This window comes from Acomys russatus, chromosome 24, assembly GCF_903995435.1.
Source record: "Acomys russatus chromosome 24, mAcoRus1.1, whole genome shotgun sequence".
In the NCBI taxonomy this organism is placed as follows: Eukaryota; Metazoa; Chordata; class Mammalia; order Rodentia; family Muridae; genus Acomys; species Acomys russatus.
Window position 1 is genome coordinate 53,776,190 of NC_067160.1, and position 27,916 is coordinate 53,804,105.

Below are 27,916 nucleotides of genomic sequence, written 5' to 3' on the forward strand. Positions count from 1 at the left end.
TTGGAATCCAAGTGTGCTGTTTTACAATCCACTCTGCTAAAGGCTTTGTTTCCTGAGAAATGTTAGGAAACAATTAAACATTTGCTGCTGTCCACACAAGCAGCTGGTTATCACCTGGGACCAGGTCCACGGGGACCTGTGATGACACCCGTGGGCCAGAGACTCTTGGTGATCTCAGACTGGAGCTCTTCAGAGGTGCTGCCCATCTAACAGGCCCTGGAGGGCTGGAATTTCTGAGGAAGCCTTGGCCTTGCTTCTGTCTAGATTCCCCTCCCTCTGCCCCTCCCATGAGCCAGTCATATTTTCTTAGGAATGCCGCCAACAGCTTGGAACCCAGCCAGAGGTTTAGAGTGCCGGCTGCCTGCACTCTAAACCCGGAGCAACTGCCCAGTATGCAGCCCCGGAGAAATCCAGGCTTCAGTAGCTGCTGGCAGCACCCGGCACCACGTGCCAGACTATGGCAAGCCCGGAGGAAGTCCAGCTGCGTATTCAGATCCTGACACTTCCGCCAGCCATTCTTGGCTCTGATGGCCTTGGAGTATAGATACAGGACAGGAATACAGTTTGACCCAGAGCCTGACCCTGAGGAAGGGGCTGGGCTGAGGCCGCCCAGATACATGGTAGCAAGACCCTACCCAGTGGTCTAGTATCTGTTCTGCCTTAAAGGCTTCCTCCACACAGCTTCCTCAAGGGTCACACCCAGTCAGTAAAGGAGCCACTATACGCATACGGTCTTTCACCCAGTAGCCCTCCCAGCCCAGATTCTGCCTGTCAAGCAACAGTACACATGGCCACTCTTACAGCCATCACATGCTGCTGTTTTAAACTGTTTTGATATAATTTATTGTAGAAGGATACAGCCTAAGACAAAATAATATATTTAGATAAATAAATGGTGACACTATTCTATAATCATAGCATGTTTTGAAACTGAGGCATCTGGGGTAGAGCGTCATTAAAACGAGAGTGGTAAAATATATTTAAAGTGATAACCTAAGCCATGCTGTGTGCAGATCGGCCACAAACCCCAGCGCCATTCTGCTTCATCGATATTTTTACCAAATTAAGACCCTATGACAGTGCAGGCATATGGTACTTGCTTCTCTTCTTCTCATTCCACATGGCATGATGCCGTCAGGTTTACCCTGACGTGGATAGCACGTCAAACCACCCTTCTTTTATTCAGGCTAAATAGTCCTCCACGTGGAGAAGCTGCTTGTTTACGCAGTCACCTATGGATGGCATGTGAGCTGCCTCTACCTTTAGGCGATAATGACTAATGCTGCTGCAGAGGGGAGTGGGGGGGGGAGCGGCCTGCAGAGAGTTGTTGTTCAAGGCCCTGCTTTCCGCACTCCTCTCTGTGTTGTGTGTTAACTCTACTTCTGAGGAACTGCTGTCAGGTCTCAGACTTCATGTCCTGCCAACTTAAGGTTTCACTTTCTCCAAGATGGTGCTCCCAGGGTTTTTGATAGGAGCCACCCTTGTGTGGGGTGTTCTCACTGTGCTTTGAGTAAGGTTTCCTGGTGACTAATGGTTCTGTGCATATTCATGAGCTCATAGGCTTCTCTGTTCATGTTTTCATAGCTTCTCTGAGAAAATGCCTATTTGAATCTTTTGTCCAACTTCTTAAAATTAAGTTGTTTTTCGTGATCCCCTGCCATCTTTTACCTGCTCCTTGGATAATACCTAGATGGCTAACCAAGGTCAAATTCTCAAGCAGATAAGCCAATACGGTGGAATAGACCCAGCAATAAAAAGGAACAAGCTGAAGATAAGCATAGCCTGAGGAGGAGCAGAGTAGAGAAACTAGTGTCCACAATCCTGGCCGCATTTCCATAGCACAGACGGAAGAGAGCTGGGGGTTCCTGAGGGTGGAAGAGTTTTACTCAAAGACTTGGCAGGACTGCGGTGATTAAATGGCTGGGCATCCTGATGTGGGAGGGTTAAAAACACAGACAGGGTTACGGCGTGAGCTTTAGAGCTCCCTTTGCCCCCCCACTCCAACATGGCTACATTAAGGCACCATTCCCGGGATGCTAACCCCTCGGGGCACATGAACTCAGTCTGGCTGACCTAGGGGACATGAAGTCCTACAGAGCCAATGTTCACCCAGGAGGAGGGATTCATGACAGGAGAGAGCATGTGTCAAGTTTCCTTGAGGACTGACCATCCATACACGCTCCAGTCGACCACAGCCTCAGCTCACAGAGGGGACACAGAGGATTAGTGACTCTGCAGCTCCAGGCTCGCTGTCTTTGCACTGCCTGAAAGCTCCGTCCCCAGCCTAGTGGTGATGGTGACCCTCACATTCTGCGATGACCTCAGCCTACGTGGCCTCCTAGCAGAAAGAGTTTTCATCCTATCAAGCTGGGACCTCAGAACGCAAGCCACTGGCGCCCAGAGTGAGAGCACAGTACGGTGCATGTTCCGACCCCAGTTCCTGGGCTTCAAACACAAAAACAGCGCCTACAAGCTTTTGTGCTCAGGGTGGTGAAGGGAGGGAGACAAGGCCAGACCATGCAAAAAAGCATCCTTTTGATCCAGGCCTTTGGTTCTGTGATGAGCTCAGAGAACTAGTATGTGTAAGCTGCTCTGGACAAGTCCAGGCAGAAGCACAGATGACTTAGGTGATGCTATTGAAGAGAGAGACCCTGCTGCTCCAGGGCTGATGTTTCGTCTCCTGCACACACACACAGCACTTTATGCCAGCAGCATAGGGTCTACACACCCACCTGTAGGCAGGGGTGCCAGGAAGATGCACAGCATGACACAGGATTCCTGAGTCAGTGTAGCTGTGAAAGGTAACCCTGGGAAGAAAACGCAGGTCAGGGATCACCCTGACAGGACACTCGGTCATTTGTAAATTACCTAACACAAAGACCTGAATGACATTTTTAACAATCATAAAACAAAAGCAAGACATTGTGATGGTTTCACTAACTGAGTCAGCCCTGGGTGGGGGTCAGAACACATCTGCTGGGGGTGGAGCCCCACCACACAACCTTCAAGCTCATTTCTTCTAGACCAGAACGGCATAGCCAGGGCTATCCTCATCCCGACTGCAGTATGGCTAGCATGTGTGACAGAAGTGAGACCCAGATCCTCCCTCCATGCATGGGCATCTCTTCACAAGCCTAACCAACCTTACCCTTGGGAGTCAGCCTTCTCAGGAGAAGCAGGGGGAAGGAAGAGCTGGCTGGGACTCGGTGGTAGAGTGCTCTGTGTAGCCCTGGCTGTCTTGGACTCACTCTGTAGATCAGGCTGGCCTCGAACTCACAGAGATCCACCTGCCTCTGCCTCGCGAACACTGGGATCAAAGGCGTGAGCCACCACAGCCAGCTCTATCAATATTTATAAAGAACTGTTATTTTAGGGCAGAAGGGCCGTTAAATAAGAACAAGGCTAACCCTACTCAGCAGTTCTCAACTAGAGCCCTGAGGTGTCAGTAACCTCACTGACTACTCCTTCCACACTGCAAGGCAGACACACTAAAACGAGGAAGACTCCATAGCCACCTCTTGGAAAAGCTGGCAAAGAAAATCTGGCTCTGGGCCCCAAGGCCCACCCTCAGCCTCTGCTTTGTACCTGTGTGGCCTGTCACTGTACAGCTCACATGGCACTGACTCAGTATACTGGTGCAGTCCTGGGGTCACGAGGAAGATCCATTTTCTTGTGGCCCCTGCTCAGGCTCACCCTGCCTCTACCATTAAGAAATGTATGAATGGCTCAGTCTCCTGAACACAGGCACTGGCTAATAACTGTAGGACTTCTGAAGGCCAGGCTGCAGGCACTCAGTGACAGCCACCAGGGCCACTTCTCCCTCCTACCCCCAAGCTGCCTTTCTGCAGTGTTTCCAGTCACTTCTAAACAGACTTCTAAACCCACAGGCTGCTTTGCAAGTCTGTAGGCAGCGATGCAGGAAAGCCCCAGGGGAGTCCCAAGCTGAGCTGGTTCCAAGCAATGGCCTTAGTGGTGCCTCTGAGCCACCCCTGTGACTCAGCAGGCCAGTCACCTCCCTCTCCTCGGCTGTCAAGTGGTCCCGATAGGTGCCTATTCCCCCAGTGAGAAGAGACATCCATCAAGCACCTATCTGAAGGTCCAACTCCTAGCCCAGTGTCTGCCACATAAGAGAAAGTGGACGCTGGTCACCACCTTCCTCACTTAGACCAATGCTGTGCAGCCCTAACACCTTGGAGAAGACAGAGTCAACAAGTGACAAGAGGCTTGTCAAGTGAAAAGACTTACATTCATTTGTTCTGACTACGATGGGTGTTAAAGCCAAGCACTTCCACGGGGCAGAGGAGGTGGCTCGGCGGTACCAGCAAGCCCAGTACTGGGAAGCAAAGGCAGAAGAATCTAGGTGTGTTTGAGGTAGTCTCAGTTGGATAGTGAATTCGAGACCAGCCTGGGCTCCATGGTCCCCGGCTCAACAGGGCATGGAAGCAAGTACCAGTGACTCCAGTACTCTGAAGCCTGAGGCAGGAGGACTGCTCTGAGTCTGAGGTCAGCCTGTGCTACACAGTGGGTTCAAGGCCAGTCTAGGATACAAAGCAAACTCTTGTCTCAAAGACAAAACAGGGGCTGGAGAGATGGCTCCACGCTTAAGAGCACTGACTGCCCTTCCAGAGGTCCAGAGTTCAATTCCCAGCAACCACATGGTAGCTCACAAGCATCTATAATGTGATCTGATGCCCTCTTCTGGCCTACAGGGGTACAAGCAGGCAGAACACTGTATACATAATAAATAAATATTTAAAAATATTTAAATATTTAAAAAACAAAACGAACAAACAAAAAACCCAAGACAAAACAGGGAGGGAGAAAGGGGATGGAACTGCGGGTGTGGGCGGGTCTGGAGTGGAAGCGACTTCTTCCCAAGCTGCCTGTTACACTTCATCCATAATCCTTCAGCAGTCACCTCTCAGGCAGAGGGGTACCTGGAAAGGTAAGTCAGTCTTTGCCCACGTCACAGAGCTGAGACAGGTTTCCAGACCTAGGCAAGGAGTGCGCATGCCTGTGGGCTTTACCTCTGCCCCACTCCATGTGTGAGTGTACACATCTCAACTGCTCCAGAGCTCCCAGAAGAGTCTGTAGCTTGGAGCACTCTGCCAACGGTACAGCACCTTTCCTCCACTGTGAGGATGAAGTCACGTGTGGGGAAGGCTTTCGGCAGAGCCTGGTACTGGCACGTGGTCAGTGCCTAATGACTGGTAGCTGCTACTATTATTTTTACTTACTGAAAAGAGGGGCTGAGAGACATCAATTCCAAGGCCCCCACACAATCATTCATCTATCTGTTCACAACCAGCCACTTGAAGGAGGACGGGCACATGGGACTATCCATAACCAGCAAATAAATACCACCATTGTTTCCAACCAGGAGTCTCCTTTGTTTGCTCCAGGTCAGTGAAGTGGTGATGGGGAGCCAGCAGTCCATGAGGCGTCAGCTGTCCTGCCTTCTCATCTACAGCCACCTCCCAGCACACGGCGACAGCACCCTCCTGCTCTATTTTTAATCCTTATTACATTATCTGTGCTCTTGGGAGGCAGCACGGCGCACATGTGGAGGCCAGAGGACAACTTGTGGGAGTGGGCCTCTCCTCCCACCATGTGACCAGGGATCAAAGTCATGATGTCAGGCTCAGAGGAAGGGGCCTTTTAACCTGCTGGGCCATCTTGCTGTGTGCCTGGGAGCCACGTTGTCACACCACACCAATGGCAGTCATTTATAAAAGTTATGAAGTGGGGACTGGAGAGACAATTCAGTGGTTAAGAGCATTTACTGCTTATCCAGAGAACCTGGTTTCAGTTCCTAGCACCCACATGGTGGCTTACAACCAGTTCCAGGGGATTCGACGCCTTCTTATGACCTCCACAGGCTCATGCATGCATGTGGCGCATGTATGTACACGCGCGCGCGCGCGCGCGCGCGCGCACACACACACACATAAAATATTTTTAATGCTATAAAGTACTGCAATGGGCTCTTGTTCTTGGCCAGCAGACACAGTTTCCATGCTTTCAAAGCAGGATGGCGCTCTGACACAAAACTTAATTTGTAGTGAACTGACTGACTCTGGTGACTCTGGCAGGCTGGGGAAAGCAATGGGTGCAGTGGGCTAACTACATTGGCAGGACTGTGTCAGTAGGAGCAGGAAGGGCTCTGGGTCATGTATCAGGCAAGAAAGAAAGATGTAGACAAAGGAAGTGCCACCATAGAATCAGGATTCCTAGGCCACCCAGGCCATCCTCCACTCACACAAGACACCCAGGCCCCATGACAGAAACAGAAAGGGAGGCAGTGCCCACCCTCTCCTGCCCCTCAGGACAACAGATATTTATAGCCACCCATGAGGAGAGCCAAGAGATGCTACTGAAGAGCGTTCTAAGGGCAACTGAGAAGCTCAGCACGCAGACAGGGGACGCCTACTAGGGGCTCGCTTGGTACCATCCTGCGCAGGGTCGGCAGCCCCATTGCTGTGTAGATGCCAGCAAGTAACTGCTCGATGAAGGATGGGTATTACCCAAAGGTTCTTTGCTCCTTTGCAAAGCTGGCAGTGACTAAAATGGGGTTTGGGGTGTGTGCTGTCAAGCAGCGTTCTGTTAGCACGAAGTGGAGCTCTGCCTCACCCTGGCCTAGCAAGCTCACAATCTGCTTTTCCTCTTGCAATGTGGGGCTTGAATTCAGGGTCTGATTTTTTTAAAGACTTATTTATTTTTACCTATGTACATGGGTGACCTGTCTGTGCGTCATTTGCATGCTGTGCCCGCGGAGAGCAGAAGTGTGTCGGATCCTCTGGATCTGGACTTCTAGATGTGAGCCATCACATGAGTGCTAGGAACTGAACCTGGGACCTCTGCAAAAGCAACCAGAGCTCCTAACTACCGAGCCATCTTTCCAGCCCCAGTCTAGAGCTTGTGCATGGCAAACTTCTCTTCCCCCTTTTCTTTTTCCAGATGAAGTCTCACCACACTGCCCAGACCAGCCTCAAACACTAACACATCCTCCTAACCTCAGCTTCCCCAAAGCCAGGAATACAGGCAGGCCACCACGTGAGGCTCGGGGCCTTGCGGGGTGGTTTGCGTTTGTTTTTAAGGTTTTCCCTCTGAACTCTCCATCTTCTGGCCTCTGCCTCACCAGGAGCTTGGGAATCTGACTGCAATGCGATCAACTTTCAGATGCAGAAATGCTGACCATGTACACGGTTAACGCAGAGCCCCCTCCACTGGACACTCCTTGTTGGAAAAGTCCTACCAACTCTCCGAGAAGCAACTTTGGCAGCAATCTAAACCCAGAGGAAGCTGGATCTAAGTTAGTCAGGGCTGGGGTGTGGCCCAGTGGTACAGCATTGCTGTAGCATGTGGAAGGCTTCTCCTTTGATCCCTAATAAGGGTTAGGAGACATGAATTTATTCTGTGACGATATTGACTACGTTTACACCTTTTATAAAAAATCTTTCACTTGGATCAGCAGTGCTGGGGATGACCTCATGACCTTGTGCATGCCTGGCAAGCGCTATACCCCAGGCATCACTCGTTATTTGAATAAGTGTGGACTGGGTACCTACTGTGTGCTAAGCTGCCAGCAGTGGACAGGCACACCCCTCCCAGGAACTAAATATCTATTTAAGGCTTTGTTTGTTTACTGTTAGCTTGCAGACAGGAAACCAGGCTCTGGACTCTGAATGTGTTAAACAGCACCAGGGCTGTTGTGTGGTGCCTTTCCCCATTTTACTATCTGCAGGAGAAGAGAAAGCACCAGGCACCGTGAGGAGGAAGCTGTGAGGCCATTCTGGACATGGGTTTTCCCACTGTTGGCTGGAGGCACGTCAGGGAAGCCTCAAGGGCCACAACAGGGCAAGAGGAGCTGAACTCAAAGCAGCTCCCCGACTGTTTGTTATTTAATGGTTTGTTTCGTTTTCCAGCGCTGGGATCAAACCCAAAACCTTATTCAGGCTAGACAGACTTTCTGCCCCTGAGCTACGTCCCCAGCCTCCTGCAATTGCTCTCTTAGGGATAAAGGGGCCCTGCCATCTTAGACAGCAATCGGGGAACACTAATTTCAGAGTCCCAACCCTTCCAGGAGCTGGTGGAGAAAGTGAGAGCCTGAGAAGGGAAAAAAATCACCTGGGGATACATAAGGCTTCGGACAATCTCAAACAAACGACTAAGCAAATGACAGGCCCGGCAGATGACAGATCTCTTCTAATTCACAGGCTGAGGGCTGTGTTTATTTACTCCTAACAAAGCCTTTGGGGTGCTGTGGGTGACTGTCGTTGGCAGAACACCTGTCCCAGAAGCAAGGCAGGGGGTGGAGGTCACGTGGGTGTGGCAGGCGCTGTGGCTAGGCCTCTCCTCTTTCCACTGTGTCATTTTACTATGGCAACAGGCAACACACTGGCTGGACTGAGGTAAGACCCAGCCTGCAAGACGAGCAAGCTGCAATCTGGGCTAATTTGGGAAATGGTTTTTCTGCAAGCTCATACGTGAGTCATCTTTCCAAGCCTATCGTCTCCTGTCTCCAGGCTACAAGGAATCCCATTCAAATTGCTTCTGCCAACAGCTGCACAGAAGATCAGGAAACATTGGGGCTTGCTGTGGCAGATTTAAAAACACTTTTTCTCTTACTTCCCTATGGTGCTATGAATGTTGTCAAGTATTTAAAAAATCACAAGCAGCCTCAAGGCCAAGTTGAGGCTATGTTAACTGACTAGGTAGTTTGGAGCCATTTCTTCTCTCTAGGATCAAAAAAGAAATGTAGAAAAGGAAACTAAAATTGGGGCAGATGCTGCCGTGTCCCTCCCAACACTGGGATTCTGCAATGTCTCTGCACAGACAGAAAGGGGGGTCAGTTCCCCATTTCACTTCCCCAAGACTGTGGTCTTGGCCAGTAACCAAAACTATCCAGGCCTCTGCTAGCCACAGGTGCAACATGGGGATGGTCAACTCTCACACTCCGGCTGCGACAAAGCTGAAGTGAAAGAGAAGTGTCAACAGATGGCCCTATTTTGCTATTACCGCTGGCCTACCGCCATGGGAAGACCATCCCAGGTGCCATCCCACAGCACGGGGTGTGGCACAAAAGATTCCTAACTCAGGGGTAAGGAAAGCGCCAGCTGAGTGGTTGAGAAGGCTCAGCACCCAGGGGCTGCCCACCCAAAGGCCCTCTGAGGCCACAGAAACAAAGGGCACAGGCCTGACTTTCAGTATCTGCTCTGAGAAGAGAGTACTGACAGGTTCCACTCTAACTTTCCTTTCACTTGTAACAAAGGTGCCTATAGCCGGGCGGTGGTGGCATACTCGCCTTTAATCCCAGCCCTCGGGAGGCAGAGGCAGGTGGATCGCTGTGAGTTCGAGGCCAGCCTGGTCTACAAAGTGAGTCCAGGACAGCCAAGGCTACACAGAGAAACCCTGTCTTGAAAACAAAAACAAAAACAAACCAAAGGTGCATATAAACATGTGCCAAGCACAGCCATGGACTTTGAGACTGTGTTTACTCTGTCAGTGGGTGTGTTGGGGGAGCTTGTGGCCATCCCAGCAGTCCCAACAAACTTCACTGCAGCCCCAGGGGCCAGCACTGGCCAGAGAGTTCGGTAAATGATGATGCTTATGGGCAGGCTGTGGTTTAGCTGGGTCCGAGGGGGAGGAGCAGGTGAGAACACCATAGAACCATTTAAATTCCCCAGGGCCAGGTGGCCAGTAACTGAAGGACCAGAGCGAGTGGAGTGGGGCAGGCAGGAGTAGGGCTGAGTGAAGCCCCCGTGATCACTCCTCCAGCAGAGGTCATGCAGGCCATTCGCCACAAGGCAACTCCCTGCCCCTCAGCTTCACGGCCCAGTTGAAATCAGCTAGGTCCTTGAAATCTCTGTTTACTGTAGTAGGAGTTTTACAGTCACCACTATCACCCTGACACACAGGACACAGGCCAGTGCAGCCCTCACAGCAGGTCCCAATCTCCAGAGCCACACACAGCCCAGGGCAGAGCAGGAGCTCAGTCACTGCTGGATGAAGGGATGGAGGGACCAATCAATGAAGAATGGGGCAAGAGTCAAAGTCCAGATGACGGGCAAACAGATAGAATCATCTCAGCGAGGCAGGGTCGAAAATGTCAACAGTCCAAGTGGGCATGGGGGACTCAGTGATGTGGAGAGCAGGGAAAGGGACAGGAAGACCTGGCAGACAGCTCCCACATACAGGTACAAATGTGAGAAAGGACTCTGAGTTACCAGAGTCTCATCCTTTGGGAGAACTAGGGACCTGAGATTTCTGAGCAATTTCTTGGTTTTTAAGCACTGGCCAACAGCTCTTTACATCCTTGTGAATACACATGGCCCGGTGGGCTAAAGCCAGCTATTACTGACAGCCTGACATTAGGCTCCAAATATTTGGGGACACCAACTTTCCTCATCTGGGTCTTTGCTGGAAGAGCCACCATACCTGCTTGTACAACTAGAACCACATTAACATGTGCCCCAAAGTGTTTCTGCCCCGCACCCCCTACCCTTATCTTGTAACCTCAAAGTAGCTATACACATCCTCACTGGTTTCCTAGAGAACTCCCTCAGTGCCTGACCACAGTATACCCAGGAAGTGTCACCCCTCACCTCAACCTTCCTCTCCACCCTCCTAACTGACTGCCCAGCAAGACAGCCCTCAACTGAGACTGCCCTGGTCCTCCATGAGCTCTCGGAGCAGAAGAACATATTCAGGCTGCCTTCCTATGCCCCCATGAAGTGCTGTGATCTCTGATGACTGAGTGACAGATCCAGAAGCTCTGCCTCAGAGCTAACTGAAAAGTGCAAACAGGGCAGGCAAACTGACCGGAAGTTACCAGGGTAGGGGTGCAAGATTTCCACTCACTCAAAAATCCCTAAACCCACCCCCATACCAAACTCTGAGGAGCAAAACCAGCAGTCGCATTTTCAGAGGGACGAGTGCACTTCTGAAACAGCTTTAAAGCACAGGAAACAGCAGCAACTGTTTACTGGGCATACTCCATAACTACTGGAGACTTGTTACCCAGCTGAATAAAGGCATCTCCTCCCAGTCACACCATCTCTCGGGCTTAAGAGCAAGTCCACCAGCATCCTGATGGGAAATCGGTAGAATGCACACCGCGTTCACCTAGGATGACCCACAGAAGCTCCAGGAGGGAAGCCCTCCCTCCAAGCACACACCAATCCTCCTGGACAGGTGTATGTGGACCACAGCCAAAGAGCTTTGTGAGAGGGAGGGTTCACTCCCTGTCACCCCGTCTGTGATCTGCAGAACTCTCTCACCCCTAGCTGCTTCTCCCCAAAGGCATGGTCCTCCCAACCTTTCTGCAGCCACCTCTCGCTCCATTAAGACAGCCTAACCCTCTTTTCCCTGCCTAGTGAGCAGCATTCTCCAGGCCCTCCCTCTATTGGGCCCGGCAGCCTGGGTACCCTCCTAGCTCCCACACTAGCTCCTCTGAGGCGGGCACTACAGCGGCCCCTAGTAGAGGGCGGTGGCCAGAGAAGGCCCAGGCATGACCTACGCTGAAAGGGACCGGGATGGAGAATCAGAGGAAGGCCTTGTCAGCCCGAGCTGTGGAAGGAAGTCTGCGGAAGGAAGCTCATTTCATCCTCTGTTTACTTACTCTTCCATGATTCCCAATTTTTTCATAATGAGCACATACTATTCTGATAGAGAAAACTCTGTAAACGCTATTTAAAATGTATTTTAGATATATTCATTTTATTTTACTTTCAGGAAGTTTCGCCTGCCCATAGGTCTGTGCACCACGTGTGTGTCTGGTGCCTAGGAGGTCACAAGAGGGCATTAGACCCTCTGAAACTGGAGTGACAGATGGTTATGAGCTGCCACGTGGATGCAGGAAACTGAACCTGGCTGCCCAAGAGCAACAAGTGCTCTTAACTGCTGAGCCATCTCTCCAGCCCGTTAATGCTATTTTAAAATAAATTATCCAAGTTTCCCAACAGTGCAATTCAGATGTGACGCTATAAGGAGTTCCTAAGCAATGCTACACAAATGGACCGAAGATATTTCCAGAGCAGCACGGATGCAGGAAGGCGACTCATGGTCACTAGACAAGGCCTAGGGCGATAGGACAAAGAAGAGAAACCCTCCAGAAACAGGACCTGAAACCGGACAGTCCAGCCATGAACATGGTACCCAGCGTCTAGTCAGAAGGCAGGTGTCAACACCCAGCCTACTGCCCCTTGCTGGGTGGGCTCCACATTTTCACTGAGCCTCTCTGAGTCCTTAAACAGACCACACTCTCTAAAGCACCCTTCAAGTATTTTTTAATAAACAACACAACCAAAGGGACCAAACATAGAGTGAAGATTCACAGTGGATGGTCAATGAAGAGCAGCAAATCACACTTCCTCTGAGTAAACGAGAGCTGGAAAAGCTACATTCTTTGCTTGCTGGTCCACTGCTAATACACATCCCAGCCAAGTATCCCCAAGTCCACCTGTGAAATCGCAACTTTCAAAATTCAGTGCTACCGAACACCTTCTCAGCTTCTTACAAGTCTGCTTCTTTCCGGAGTTTCCCCGCAGTGACAACCCCCAACACCGGCCCTGGACCACTGCCTGCCTCACCTAGGAGTCAAGAATCCGCCCTCCCCTATAAGGAGTTCCTGCTTGACGGCTAATTAAGCACCGGGCCCCATATGCACAACAATAATTGACTCTCGGGAGTGTCTAACTCCCAGAATATGCAAGCCGGGAGGGGAACTGGGAGACAACTCCCCAAGATTTCCAGGAACACACAAAGAGATGAGGTTTGCATCAAGATCGCATCCACCTTCTCCCCCAACCCCAGTGGCTCCCCACTTGCACCGCTTGCAGAGCAAGGCAGAATACCGGAAGACAACTTGGCTGCGCCCTCAAACATCGGCTCCAACACACCCCAGCCTGCTTTCCTTTGAAGCCACCGAAGTGGCCACTTGTGGTTAAACTCGAGGTTCATTAGGAGTGACACGTTTTCTAACTGGGCTGCCGATCACCTTTGGAGCGCGCCTACCCTACTGCAAGCGGTCGGGGCCGGGCCTCCTCCGGGTCCCCGGCTCCAGCCTTTGTGGGAGGTTCCAGGGAACAAGGCTACCGGGTCCTCCACTCCCTCGCCTACCCCCACCCCAAGATCCCGCTAACATCACCGGCCCCCGGCGCCGGGCGGGCCCGGTCCAAAGATGGCCCTCGCGGCGTCACTGCCAGCCTGGGGCCCGGACCGGGGGTCGAGCGCACGAGGCCAGGAGGCGCGCCGCCCGCTCGCCCGCCTCACCTGCTTTCTCGATCTTGCCGGACATTTCCGGGCTGCGCCGGAGGCCGAGGCCGCTGCTCATCGGGCCCCGGCCGGGCCGCTATGGGCTAAGAGGCCGGCGCGCCCGCCGCTCTCCTGGGCCGCTGCTCGCCGCGCCTCACGCTCGCGCCGTCATGGCGGGGGCTCCGCGCGGCCGCGGCCCGTGCGCTCGCCGACCGCGCTCCAGCCCGCACCGGGCCTGCCGCTCCGCCGCTCCACCTCCCGCGCAGCCGCCGCTCCGGGGCCGCGAGCCGCCGGCCGCAGCGCCGCGCCGCCGCCCGCCCGCCGGCTTGGGCCCCGCGGCCACGGCGCCACCTGCCGGAAGCCCGCCGCGGCGCCCGCGCCATACCGCCCCCTGCCGGCTCGGAGGCGGGATAAGGCTGGCGCGGGACGCAGCGCCCCCAGCCGGCCTGGAGTCCCCCGCGCCAGGGCTCAGCATGGACCCCACCCCTTTTCTCAGAGAGAGGAGAGAAAGAGCAAGTCTATGACTGATCACCCCAATGCAGGACTCCTGCACGCCCCGCTCATCAAAGATGCAGAAGCCTCTGCTAACTCAGATTTTTCCGTTTCAAGTCGTGGACGGACTCCCCATGCTTATCACCCTGAATTCAGCATCCTCTGCAGGCTCAAGGCTCCAAACCAGGGCCTCTAACTGGCCCTAACCTACACTCAACAACTTCCTCACCGAAGACACAAAGAGCCTGCACACCAAGGCTTGGGACTGACACACACTTTCATGCCCCCGCCACCTGCCACCCGCATCCACCCTCCCACCTCCCACTCCCACCCCTTACACACTATGAGAAACTTAGGGACCACTGAAAGGGCGCACCTTGTGGCCAGGTAAGGCCCTGATCCTCTAAGCCTACACCCAAACCTGGAGGAACACAGCAACCCTGGCTTCCTCTCAAACAACCCTCTAACCGGAACATACAGCTTAGAGAGCAGTCTATTCTAGTATGCTAATGAGTTCATTTTCGGGGTTTTCTTTGGGGGGCCGGGAGGAGGTTTCAAAGAACCTTCTAGAGCTATGTCATATCCTACCAAGGCTAACACAATGGATTATTCCCTCCAAACAAGCTCACGCCTGGAGAGTCAAATCATGTGTTAGTGAGCAATACATTTTAGCAGCAGAAGAGAGTGTTTGAACACAGGGAAACTTGCTCCCCACACCCTGTTTTTAGCTAAGATGGAATTCACATCAGCCTCTCTCCCGCCTCCTCTTCACGCCCCCCTCCATGCCCCCCCCCACACATACACAGAGCTAGGCCAGGGACCATCCGAGATAGCTTAGCAAGCAAAGGCGCCTGCTGCCAAGCTTGACCACTTGAGTTTAGTCAGACCTACATCGCGGAAGGAGCACCAACTTTTGCAAATTACCCTCCGACTTACACACATGCAAATACATACTATGTAATTTTAAAACATTTGAAAGTAACTAGACAAGTTTTACCTCTAGATGTGTAAGCTAGTGGTGGGGACAGAATTTGAGGGGTGTGCAGGGGAAAGAAAAAGGGGAGCGGTGCCCCCAAAGGTTTCTATTTCAATCTCCCTCGCTCTAAAGGCTCACCGATCCTGCGGCTGAGAGCTGCCCACTGTCGGCAGCCAAACTTCCAGAGCCCTCTAGGGGTCAAAGGCAAAGCCAAAGATTGACAAATTCATTTCCCTTTTCCAGTTGACAAATGGCTGCTCAGGGCCAGAAAGACTCTGCTCAGCTCCGGTGGAAGCTATATCAGCAGGCAAACTTGGCAGGTAGTTCAAGAACCACCTTCCCAGCCCTCCCAAGGTGCTCAGTCTTCTAGGCTGCTGAGCTCAGAAAGCCAATATTTCACGCCCCAAATTCTGAAGGAAAAAAAAAAAAAAAAAAAATTCAAACTGCATGAATATAGGTGCAGTCAAGTTTAACATTCCTATGAACAAAATCGAATCCATGTGATAAATTGCTGCAGATCAGATGGTGAGGAATTTGCAAAGAGGAAAGTGTTGATGCCAATCCGACTTACACAGCTTGCTTCCTAAGGGTCTAGGGTGTTGATAGCCACAGCAGAGCACACACAGGGTTAAGACAAAGCTAAGCAATGCTTAAAGCTCCGTCTTCCTTACCTTAGCTGTTCTCCTATGCTTCTTGTGCTGCCTAGAATGTTCTTGCCCTTCCTCTCCACTGGCTCGCCATCTTCTTTTGTGTCTCGGTTTTATTACTACTTGTCCACAAAACCTTCCCGAGGCCCCACAACACTAGCTCCCTTCTGCTTAGTAAGTAACTGGCTTTCACTATCAGAAAGTCAGGCAGGAGCTGGCTGTGGTGGCAGACACCGTTAATCCCAGCACTCAGTGGGCAGGGGCCTGTGGGTCTCTGAGTTCAAGGCTAGCCTGACCTACATGGTGAGTTACAGGACAGAGAGAGCTGCACAGTAGGAACCTGTCTTAGAAAAAGAAAAGAAAATGGCTGGAGAGATGGCTCAGTGGTTAAGAGCACTGACTGTTCTTCCAGAGGTCCTGAGTTCAATTCCCAGCAACCACATGGTGGCTCACAGTCATCTACAATGAGATCTGGTGCCCTTGTCTGGTATGTAGGCACACATTCAGGCAGAATACTGTATAAATAATAAATAAATAAATAAATCTTTAATAAATATATCAGATGTGAAGGGCTGGGTAAGATGGCTCAGTTGGGAAAGCGCTCGTCAGGCAAGCATGAGGGCCTGAGCTCAGATCCCTGGCACCCACACAAAAGCTGGGCACGGTGAATTAGTCCTGGGGCCTAGTCCTGGGGAGATAGAGAAGAAGATCCTGGAGGGTCACTGACCAAGCATCTAGCTAGCACATGGGATCCAGTTTCAATGAGAGACCCTGTCTCAGAGGAGAAAGAGTGATAGAGAAAGACCGAACACGGACCTCTAGTCTCCACACATGCACACAAGGGCATGTGTGCCTGCACCCAAAGGGGCACACGCATGTACCCAATTCATAATGTCCACACTGCGATGTCCTGAGGCACACTTGCAATCCCAGCATTAACAAGACTGAGGCAAGAGGGTCCTAAGTACAAGGTCAGGCTGGGTTATATAGCAAGGCTCCATCTCAAAATAAATAAAAATAAACACTTGGGAATTAAATTAACCAAAGAGGCAAAGGACTTGCCCACTAAAAACCACAACAAAGTCGAGCCAGGTATGTTGGGGCACATCAGTGATCCTTGCACTTGGGAATAAAAGCAGAAGCCTCAGGAGTTTGAGCCAAATCTCAGCCACATACTGAGTTCAAGGTCATGTCAGGGCTATGGGAGACAACAGATCCTGCTCAAAGTGAAAAGTAAATGAAGAAGTGAAAGTTATCACTATCAAATGCTTCTGGCAGAAAATTTAAAATGTAAAAGCATACAAATAACGTGGAGACGGGCATGTCCTTGTCTTGGAACACGCGGCATTGTTATTATAGAAATAGAAAACATTCACGGAAGCTCACGTGACTATGAACGTCTGTTTTGTGCCACCGTAACGACATGTCAGAGGCTGGGTTTTTTTTTTATGGAGAAACAGAGTTTATCTGTGTTACTTACCGGCTTAGTTTGCTTGTTTGTTTATGCAGCGCTAGCGTTAAACCCAGTGTCTCGCATATGATAGGTAAGTACCTGACTACTGAGTTACATTCCCGACCCTATTTTGGCTCATGGTCCAACTTCAGACGGCCCCACTGACAAAAGTCTCATGCTGAACATGTAGGCTGAACAGATGGACAGCTTAGATTTGTAATCCAGCCCTGACCCGTGATGGAGGGGTGGGCATGTTAATCTCTCTCCTCTTCCCCAAGCCCAATTACCAGCCAATAGTCCTTACCTCTTAAAGGTTCTACCTCCTCCCAATACTGATCCACTGAGGACCAAACTTTCGACCTGTGAACCAAAGGGCAACAAACAGTAGCTGACCCTAAAGCAATCCTGAAAAGAGTAAAACTGGAGGATTTACATTTCCCGGGTTCAAACTTTATTCAAGGGCTGGAGAGATGGCTCTGAGGTTAAGAGCACTGACTGCTCCTCCAAAGGTCATGAGTTCAATTCCCAGCAACCACATGTTGGCTCACAACCATCTATAACGAGATCTGTACACATAATAAATAAATAAGTCTTTATAAAAAACTTTATTCAAAACAGTAAGGTACTGGGTTTGAGATGCAGAGGGCTGAAGGCATAGCTCGGTGGTAGAATGTCTTCTTTTCATGTCTGTCGTGTCAGTGCATGCTGACAAAAATGCGACTTAGAGGAGAAAGGTCTCGTGGTCCATCATTCAATGGGAGTTAAGATGGTGAGAACCCAAAGCAGCTGGTTACGTAATGTCCACAGTCAAGAGGAGAGATGGGTGAAGGAAGAAGCAGCTATTGCTATGCTCACGTCACTCTTGTCCAGTCCCAGGGAACTGTCCAGAAAGGGCTGGGCTCTCCCTCATCAATTAACAGAATCAAGACAGCGTGCTGCAGAGTAGCCCGAAGGCCAGCTTGATCTGGGCAATTCCTTGTTGAAATCCTTCTTAGGTGACTCTGGATGGTGTGAAGTGGACAGTGAAAACTAACCACTGAAGGCCGGGCGTGGTGGCTCACGCTTGTGATCCCAGCACTCGGGAGGCAAAGGCACATGGATCTTCGTGAGTTCAAGGCCAGCCTGGTCTATAGAGTGAGTCTAGGACAGCCAAGGCTACACAGAGAAACCTTGCCTCAAAAAACAAAACAACAAAAACAAATAGAGAGTACTGGCTAGGCGTGGTGGCGCATGCCTTTAATCCCAGCAGTCGGGAAGCAGAGGCAGGTGGATTGCTGTGAGTTCAAGGCCATCCTGGTCTATAAATCGAGTCCAAGACAGCCAAGGCTACACAGTGAAACCTTGTCTCAGAAAACAAACAAACAAACAAACAAACAAAAAAGACCAAAGCATTCAAGTCATAAAGACTTTTTTCAAAACATGTAATGCTGTAGAAACTGGAGCCCGTAAGAAGCATGAAGTTGGACCCTTACCTGACACCATACACAAATACTAATGCAGAACAGGTCCGTGGCTTAAACACAAGGCACAGCACTCTCAGCAGAAAACACAGGCCGTATACTTTATGGCACTGGATTCAGCAACTGTCTCTTTGACATGGTACCAAAAGGCACAGGTAATAGCACGCGGCAAATCGTACATCATGAGGAACATTTGAGGCTTTGGGTACGGAACGATACTGCAAGGGGGTGTGTCCGTTTGCTTGCTGTTGCTGTGATAAACACCATGACCAAAAGCAACTTGGTTTATTGACTTATATTTCCATATCACAGTCCATCATTGAGGAAGCCAACAGGGAACCTGGAGGTTGAGGCAGAGACCGAAGAGGGATGCTGCTTACAGACTCTTTCCCACAGCTTGGTCAGCCAGCTTTCTTACACAACCCAGGACCGCCTTCCTCAAGGTGGCACCGCCCACAGGGGGCTGGGCCTTCCACATCAGCCATCAGTCAGGAAATGCTCTGCAGACCTGCCTGCAGGCCATCCGGTTCTCAGCAGAGAGTCTCTCTCTTCCCTTTAGTTGACAGACTAACAAGCACAGGGGGCTGGAGAGATGGCTCAGTGATTAAGAGCACCACACTTATCTTGCTGTGGTCCTGGGTTTGGTTCCCAGCACTCACATGATGGCTCACAACTTCCAGGGGATCCGGTACCATCTTCTGACCTCCAAAGCCTCCTGAATGCACATGGTACACAGGCGTACACTCTGGCACACAAATACAAGCAAAAATAAACGAATAAACATCTAGGAATAAGGCAATTGAGCAAGATAGCTTTCAACAGCCTTTGATCTCCACTCGTGTGACTGCACACGTCCACATATGCACCCCAGCACTCACACTGCTACTAACAGCAGAATAAATACTATTAGCAATGGGACAGAGGTGTCAAATGTTTTACTGGTCAAGGAATTAATTTGAACACATAGTCCTGAACTCTACCACCACCACTACAGGGTCAGAAGAACAAATAAATAACTGCCCCCTCCCCCACACAAAGGGGCCTAGAGGTATAGCTCAGTAGCAAGCCATAAGCTTGGGCAAAGCTTTGGGTTCAATGCACCAAAAGGTAAATTAAATGAATTGGGCAAACGATTTAGATAAATATCTCTTCTTAAAAAAAAAAAAAGAAAGTATATAAATGACCAGAAAGGCTGACAGTGAGCTGGACAACATCACAAGTCATCAGAGAACAAAGAGTGAAAGCAGAGGCAGATCCCACTTGGTCTTCATCAGCACAGAACAAGGATTGTCAAGAATGCGGAGTAACCAGACTCCTCATACAGAGCTGCTATGGGAAACGGTATGAAGGGCCCTCGCAAAACTTCAAAGTAAGCCAGGTGTGGTGCGGCATTCTATAATCCCAACGTTCAGGAGGCAGAGGGAGGAGGATTGCTGTAAATCCTATACCAGCGCCGCCCACATAATGTGCTTCAGGCCTGGCAAGGCTACGTAGAGAGAGCTATCTCAAAGAAAACAATAAACAGGGTTGAGCTGACGCTGTGGGTGAAAACACTTGCCAAGCAAACCTGACGATCCCTGGGATCCCATGGGATCCCATGTTGGAAGCGGAGAGTGACTTTTGAAAGTTCGACCACGATCTCTATACACACACAATAAGAATAATAACATTTAACTTCAATATAAGTTAGCCAGAACTCCAGGACAGCCAAGGCTACACAGAGAAACCCTGTCTCGAAAAACCAAAAATAAAGAAATAAATAAAATAAAATAAAATAAAAATAAGTTAGCCAGAACTACCAAGAGACCCAGCAGTTCCCTTCTGGGTATTTACTCCAAAACATTAAAGCCGAGTCTTTGCAGAATTGTTTTGAGAGATGCTGTCAATAATAGCTAGACTGTTGAAGCTGGCCAGTACTCCGGGATTGGTCAGTAAACACATGCAGTTAAATACCCAACCTTAGGGCACCGACACACTCTGCCTTGGATAAGCCTTGAGAACGTTATACAAAAGAAATGCTGTCGCAAATTGACCAGTGCAGTGGGCTCCTACTCTCACGAGGTACTTGAAGCGTCAGAGCTGGAGTCTTGAAGCAGCCAGTACCACCGGTGGGGGCTGAGGGTAGAAGGAGAGCCTTTCACTGGGTCAGAACTGGAGAGGGAGGCGGCCTCTGTACAGTGTAGGGTGTAGCCAACACTAATGAATTGTGTGCTTTAGAATGGTTAAGGGGTGGGGTCCTTCTTAAAAAGATGGGGTAAAATTTGAGGGTTACAACTGAAGCCTGCCAGCCTGAGAGGCCTGGGGGTCCTGACTTCCTCAAATGAGCCGGTTTACAGAGGGGTGGCAGGAACTGTAAATACCGAGGATGCATCTCTTCTGCCCCCTAGCGAGCAGCTAGAATTTTTTTCCCCTCTTTTTCTTTTCTTTTCTTTTCTTTTGGGTTTTATGCGGCAGGGTTTTCGCACATAACAGAGCCCTGGATGACCTTGAACTCACAGAGATCCACCTGCCTCTGCCTCCCAAATGCTGGGATTAAAGGCGTGCGCCACCAAGCCCAGACTTCTAAAGTAACGTTTACAAGTCTCCCCCACTTCCCTCTCTTTCTTCTCCTACTCCCTCCCCTTCTCCCTCTCCCTCACCCCATGGTTGCCCATTGCCCATGCTGTCCTCAAATCCCTCATCAAGCAATCCTCCTGCCTCAGTCACTGGGACTGTAGGTGTATGCCACCATACTGGGCTACAGATCTTTAAGTTGCCAAGTCTCGTGGAAAATATGTGTTCATTGTTCGTGAAGACATAAAACCGCACAGATATGTGAATCATAAAGTAAAAACTCCCACTTGAGCATCCTTCCAGATTTTTCTTTTTTAATAATAATTTTTAAATTAATTTATTCATATCCTTCCAGATTTTCCCTCTTAAAACTTCAAGAGCAGACGTCTGGCATCTTATACAAATGGCTTCGGTGATCCATATCAATTTGTACAAGAGAGGTCAGTTAAACGTTCATCAAATCCTTCTGTGGGTTGAACGCATCTTCTGGCTCCTCCTAGTGCTTGGGTATAGCCAAGTGTTCAAATCCTGGATAGCCACAGAACGTGGGTAACATTGTGACTGCTCCTTCCTTGCCTGGTCCATTATCTGAGCTACTTCCCTTCTCCTTCTGCTTCCGGGTTGTGCTGGAGGTAGAAGGAGACTCCCTGGATCAGGGCACAGCCCCTCCGGAGGATCTTCTCTGTACAGGGCTTTGAGCCAGGGCTGCATCCTGCCCGATGCAGTGTGAACCAACAGCTGCATCCTGCCCGATGCAGTGTGAACCAACGGCTGCATCCTGCCCGATGCAGTGTGAACCAACGGCTGCATCCTGCCCGATGCAGTGTGAACCAACGGCTGCATCCTGCCCGATGCAGTGTGAACCAACGGCTGCATCCTGCCCGATGCAGTGTGAACCAATGGCTGCATCCTGCCCGATGCAGTGTGAACCAACGGCTGCATCCTGCTCGATGCAGTCCCAGCCTGAGTTTTTCATCAACTGTATCTATGCGACATCTTTCATGCCAATGCATATTTGATCTTTTAGTCACTTCTTGGTGGGTGTTTATACTGTGCCGAGTTTTGTGGTGATACAAAGAGAACCCCAATAAGCCCAGTGCTGGGGGCTCCTTGTAGGGGAGCACCTAGTCCTCCATCAGTCACATCAGTGCAGAACAATCTGGACTCACTCCCCCTGGTTACGGTGGTATATTTGTGGTGGAAACAGAGCAGTATTTCAAAGTCTTTAAAAAAAAGGCCTAAGTTTGGGGCTGGAGAGATGGCTCAGCAGTTAAGAGCACTGACTGCTCTTCCAGAGGCCATGAGTTCAATTCCCAGCAACCACATGGGGGCTCACAACCATCTGCAATGTGATCTGATGCCCTCTTCTGGCCTGAAGGTGTACATGCAGGCAGAGCACTGTATACATAGTAAATAAATCTTAGAAAGAAAGAAAGAAAGAAAGAAAGAAAGAAAGAAAGAAAGAAAGAAAGAAAGAAAAGGACTAAATTTGCGTCCCAAGCCCTATCCTGGCTGAGCATTTGCCAGGAGTTTATCATCATCTACACTGCCAGACTCCATCTCCAATGGATCTGAACTGTCAGACTCCATCTCCAGTGGATCAGACACCCTTGTCTGGCCTCTGAAGGCACTGACACTCATGTGCAAATATTTATGTATGTGCACACATAATCATCTGTAACCTTAATTCCAACATATCTGATGCTTTCATTGGACCTCCATGTACACACATGGTCTATACACACACACACACACACACACACACACACACACAGGCAAAACAATCATAAAAATAAAGTAAAAATAAATATTTATAAAGTGAAAGATTCACGGCCATCTGTTAAAGACAGGGTGGGGGGGAAATGGGTGGGGCAATTAAGAAGAAAACAGGAAGAGCAAAGATAGAATGCTCTACATCTTATCTACGAGGTGTGAACATCCTGCTTGAGAGATGCAGTTCGGCTTGTGGTAAAACTCAGTGGTTCAACCAGCTCTTATAGCTTGGCCAGGGCATCCCCTGGGTCTGCGTGAAAAAGCAAACAAAGGGGAACTGTACACTGGGGCTGCACATTGGCATCAGGTGTGTGTGTGTGTGTGTGTGTGTGTATGTGTGTTTACAGCTACACATGAGTCTATAATACCTTAAAATAAAACGTCTTTTAATGCCGGTGATCCTGGCACCTGGAGGCCTACACTGTGAGTTGTAGGACACCATAGCTTACACAGTGATACCCTGTCTAAAAAACAGGGAACCAAATCACAAATGATCATAGAGAGTAAATTTCATGCTCTTGGGAGCAGCTACTGTTACTAATTTCTGTGCTCTGGTGTTTGTGTTTTTTTGAGACAGGGTTTGCTTCCGCCTCCCCTGCTGAGATCATAGGCCTTTGCCCTACAGAAGTGAAACTCCTGGTTTGGGGGGCAGTGGGGAGAGTTACACTTGAATGCTGTTAGGAGTTGCCATCTTGTCATCTAGAGAAAGCGTATCCATATGTACTGGGCTTTTTTTTTTTTTTTTATCCATTGTACTTTGCCAATGCACACTTTACATTAAGAAAGGCATAGAACACCTGCCTGGGGTGAGGGAGTGAGGGCCCGGGTTCTATATTGGGAGGTGGTGCAAATAAGAGTCTTGGGCATAGAATCGGGAGACAACCTAGGTGTCCCTCGACCGAAGAATGGATAAAGGAAATGTGGTACGTTTACTCAGCTATTAAAACCAAGGACGTCACGAAATTTGCAGGCAAGTGGATGGAACTAGAAAAGATCATCCTGAGTGAGGTAACCCAGACCCGGAAAGACACACATGGTATGTACTCACTTATATGTGGGTATTAGCCACAAAGTATAGAATAACCGTGCTACAATCTACAGACCCATAGAAGCTAAGTACAAGGAGGGTCCAGAAGAGGATGCTTGAATGTCATTTAGAAGAGGAAATGAAATAGACATCTGGGGTGGATGAGGGAGGAAACTGAGTGAGAGAGGGGGTCAAGAGGGGAGTGAGGGTGTGGAGCAGATGTGGAAAGCACAGGGCTGGGAGGGAGAACCAAAAGCAGTGGGTGAGGCATCCCCGGGACAAGGCGGAAACCTGGGAGGGGGGAGGCTCCCAGAAGTCTGTGGGGATGACTTTAGCTGAGACTCCTGGCAACTGGAGATATGGAGGCTGAAGTGGCCACCTCCCATAGCCAGGAGGGACTCCCAGTGGAGGGAGGGTACATCAACCATTCCACAAAACCTTCAACCCAAGATTTGCCCCGCCTACTACAAGATGTGCAGATAGACAGATGGAGCAGAGATTGAGGGAATGGCTAAACATTGACTGCTTCAACTTGAGACCCAACCCTTGACACTATTTTTTTGTTTTGTTTTGGAGACAGGATTCTCTTTGTAGCCTTGGCTGTCCTGGTGTCGATTTGTAGACCAGGCTGGCCTCGAACTCACAGCAATCCACCTCCCTCTGCCTCCCAAGTGCTGAGATTACAGGCATGTGTCACCACTTCCGGCCAACCCTTGACACTATTAATGATACTCTGCTATGTTTGCAGACAGGAGCCTAGCATAACTGTCTTCTGAGAGGCTTCATCCTGCAGCTGAATGCAGAGACCCACAGCCAAATAATAGGCAGAGCTCAGGGAGTATTTTGGAAGAGTCGGGGGCGGGGTGTAGCAATGATGGAGTCGGAGGGGTCAAGGACATCACAAGAAAAGCTACAGAGTAAACTAACCTGGGCCCATGGGGGAATCACAGAGATTGAACCACCAACCAAACAGCATGCATGGGCTGGCCCTAGGCCCCCTACACATATGTAGCAGATGTGCAGCTTGGTCATCAGATGGGTCCTCTAACAATTGGAGCACGGGTTGTCTCTGACTCTGTTGACTGCCTTTGGATCTATTTCATCTAGCTGGGCTGCCATGTCTGGTCTCAGTGGCAGAGGATGTACTTAGTCCTGCTGCGACTTGATGTGCTAGTGTGGGTTGGTACCCATGGGGGCTGGAGAACCTCTGAGGAGAAGGGGAGGGAGACATGTGGGGAGGAAGAGTGTATGAGGGTGAGACTGAGGAAGAGGAGGGGAGACTTTGATCGGGATGTTAAGTGAATAAATACATTAATTAATGGGGAAAAAAGAGTCTTGGGAAATTTTTATATCATTTGCAAAGCAAGTAATGCAGATGAGGAAAACAGTACTAACCCCAGCTCAAATACCCTTAATGCTCTTGGGGTCTGGCTTTGCTACCAATGTGGGCCCAGAGTCCACATGGGATGCCTCACTGGGGCAACCTCTGTTCTCATCTCTGGACATGGGTTGGCTTGCTTGGTTTTAAACATCATGGGATGGAACGTTTGGGTTTGACTTTTTTTTGGGGGGGGAGGCTAGACATCGTGTCTGTAATAATGTTTTATTATGCAGTTATTTTCCTGTTGTAACTGTCCCTTACCTTTATAATATCCCACCACATAAAACGCACACGACTGGCATGGGTTGTTCATTCTTTCCTGTCTTGATGGCCAGTTAGTTTGTTTTCAGGTTTGCACTGAGGCAGAAGAAGAGAAGCCTGACTTCCCCGCCTCAGCTTCTGCCGTCTAGAAATTGTTGGCTCCTTCCTGGTTATAACGCCGACTTGCTCGAAGCATGTGAAGGAAACTCCCCCCACAGGCTCCAGCAGTGTGGAGGGTCCAGCTCAAGCGTTTCCAGAAGCAGGCACGTTTCCCCAGGAGAGCCAGACCACAGGCACTCACCACTCTCCTTATCATCTTCCGTTTTCTCCAGTATGGCCTCATTCCATCTTAAATTGGACTAAAGGCCTCCAGGCTGAGCTGGTAACCCCGGGCAGCAGACTTGGTGGCAGCGAAGCTGTCGTTACTGAAGCACTCACGAGCCCTCTTAGGCTGCTTTAACTTATCTGTTCATGTATCTGTTTTGAGATGGTGCTGCTCAGGCTAGCCTCGAACTCACCACACAGCACAGGATGGCCTTGGGACTCTGATCTCCCCGCCTTTGCTGGCGTTGCCGATGTGTGCCACCACACCTGGTTTGCTCCGTGCTGGGGATTGGCTCTAGAGACTCATGCACATCAGGCAAGCCCTCTATCGACTAATCTGCATCTTGCCATCCCATAAAGTAGAACTTTGGGCCAGGCGGTGGTAGCGCACTGCGCCACCTTTAATCCCAGCATTGAGAGACAGAGGCGAGTTTGGTCTACAAAGTGAGTTCCAGGACAGCCGGAGACACACAACAAAAACCCTGTCTCGAAACAACAAACATGGTAATTGTGGGCTTTCTCAACTCCCTTATTCACGAGAGCTGTTTCTTCTCCACCTCCTTCCTGTTCCTCAGTGTGTCTAACCCACTGTGCCCGCCTTATGCAGCCTCCTGCAGAGTACATTCCTCCCCTGGGACCAGTGGTCTCATCTCTTTGCCCATCTCTGTGTTCACAGCCTCCAGGGGTGCCTTGTCATCCCAGTGAGTTCCACCTTGTGTCTTCCGGTCCTTTACGGAGTTCTCTACGCTCATACACCACCCCACACCCCACCCCCAGAATCCCAGGGGCTACTGCAGGGAGGCCAAGTATCAGGAGTCACACCACACCCAAGAATCAATCACTCAACCAGATGCCCAGGGCATGCAGAGGTGGGAGTCAGGAGGCTTTGAGCAGGCCACATCTGGCTGTCCCACAGTGGCTGGTCCCCAGGAGGATTTGCTTACGGTAGATGTCCTTGGTTGGTTGTCTTGAGAATGGAGAGGAAGTGGAGAAACAGGCCTGTGTCATGGGAGAGCTGACGCACATTCAGACAGGTGGAATGGAAAGAGTTCACTCTTGTAGGTGCTGCCCGGTGAATTCTGAGGAGTCCTGTTGGTTTACATGCCTGTCCCTGGGTTCCAGTGTGCAAAGATGCTGCAGGTAGTTGTGAAACAGAGCTGGAAAGCATTCTGTATTTTTCTGACCCTCAACCCCATTTCAGTGTTGCTTTGGATTTGCAGATAAAAAGGTGTACAACCTTCTGTTTCCTTTCACACTAATTTAGGCTGTGTCTGCGGGTTTCCCAACACACAGCAGCAACCATGTGCAAAACCACGTCAGTCAAGGCACCTGAACAAAGAGTCTATTCCTTGATCCACCACTGCCGAAGCCTTATTTCTAGCTACATCCTCATCCCAGTGCTAGGAAAGCCCAATTGGCTGCCCCACTCTGTGACTGACATCTGTTCTTGTCAAAGGTCATTGTGTGGTCCTCTCTTCATTTCAGATGATCCTAGGATCAAACTGGATGGTGATGGGTTGTTCCCCTCACCCCATCACACAACACACCCACACGCGCGTGCGCACACGCGCGTGCACACACACACACACCACACACACACACACCACACACACACACACACACACACACACACACACACACACACACACGGGCCTGGCAGCTGCAAAGTGATATGGGTGCAACCACTAGAGGGCAGCAGAGTCCACAGAAGCAATGTCTCGCTCCAGTGCCAGGGCCCGTGGGAGAGGACCCAGAAGGGTGTGTCTTCTTGCTTTTTACTGGGTAGCCTGGAGTCCACTTGGACCCCCATCTGGTACCTGGGTGGGTTGGCTGAGCCCATGGAGGGGGATCCAGAGAACAAGTCAGTGCCAGTTAGTGAGTCTGAGGCTGCAAAAATCATCCAAACCCTCTGTGGATGGTTCTGCACCTTTAAAACAGTAATAATGGGGGCAAGGGGTGGAGATGGCTGGAGAGATGGCTCAATGGTTAATAACACTGGCTGATCTTCCAGAAGACCTGAGTTCAATTCCCAGCACCCACATGGCTGCACACACCTAACTGTAACTCCAGTTCCAGAGGATTCAGTACTTCCAGTACAGACATGCAGGCAGGCACAACACCAATGTACATAAAATAAAAACAAACATTGGAAAAAAGGATTTAAAAATAACAATGATGACACCTCCACCCCCATGTTAGTTAATTAGTTAATGTGACCAGTGAGCACTTATTCCAGGCTGGACCTCAGTGGCTTCCAGCACCATCTCAGCTTTTCTCCCCTTTTAGTTCTCTGGGGAAGCTAAGGTGGGGATGGG

At 50.3% G+C, this 27,916-nt stretch overlaps 1 protein-coding gene across 3 annotated transcripts in view; it reads right to left on the bottom strand.

Moving 5' to 3' along the window:
• Rapgef1 (Rap guanine nucleotide exchange factor 1) overlaps positions 1–13,408 on the bottom strand; it is a 119,814-nt gene extending 106,406 nt beyond the window's left edge. For all 3 annotated transcript variants that reach the window (XM_051166140.1, XM_051166139.1, XM_051166142.1), the window contains exon 1: positions 13,273–13,408. In XM_051166140.1, the coding sequence (XP_051022097.1) occupies positions 13,273–13,333 (61 nt within the window). In that variant the 5' untranslated portion in view covers positions 13,334–13,408. The remainder of the gene's footprint in view (positions 1–13,272) is intronic.
• Positions 13,409–27,916: the final 14,508 nt, after the last annotated feature.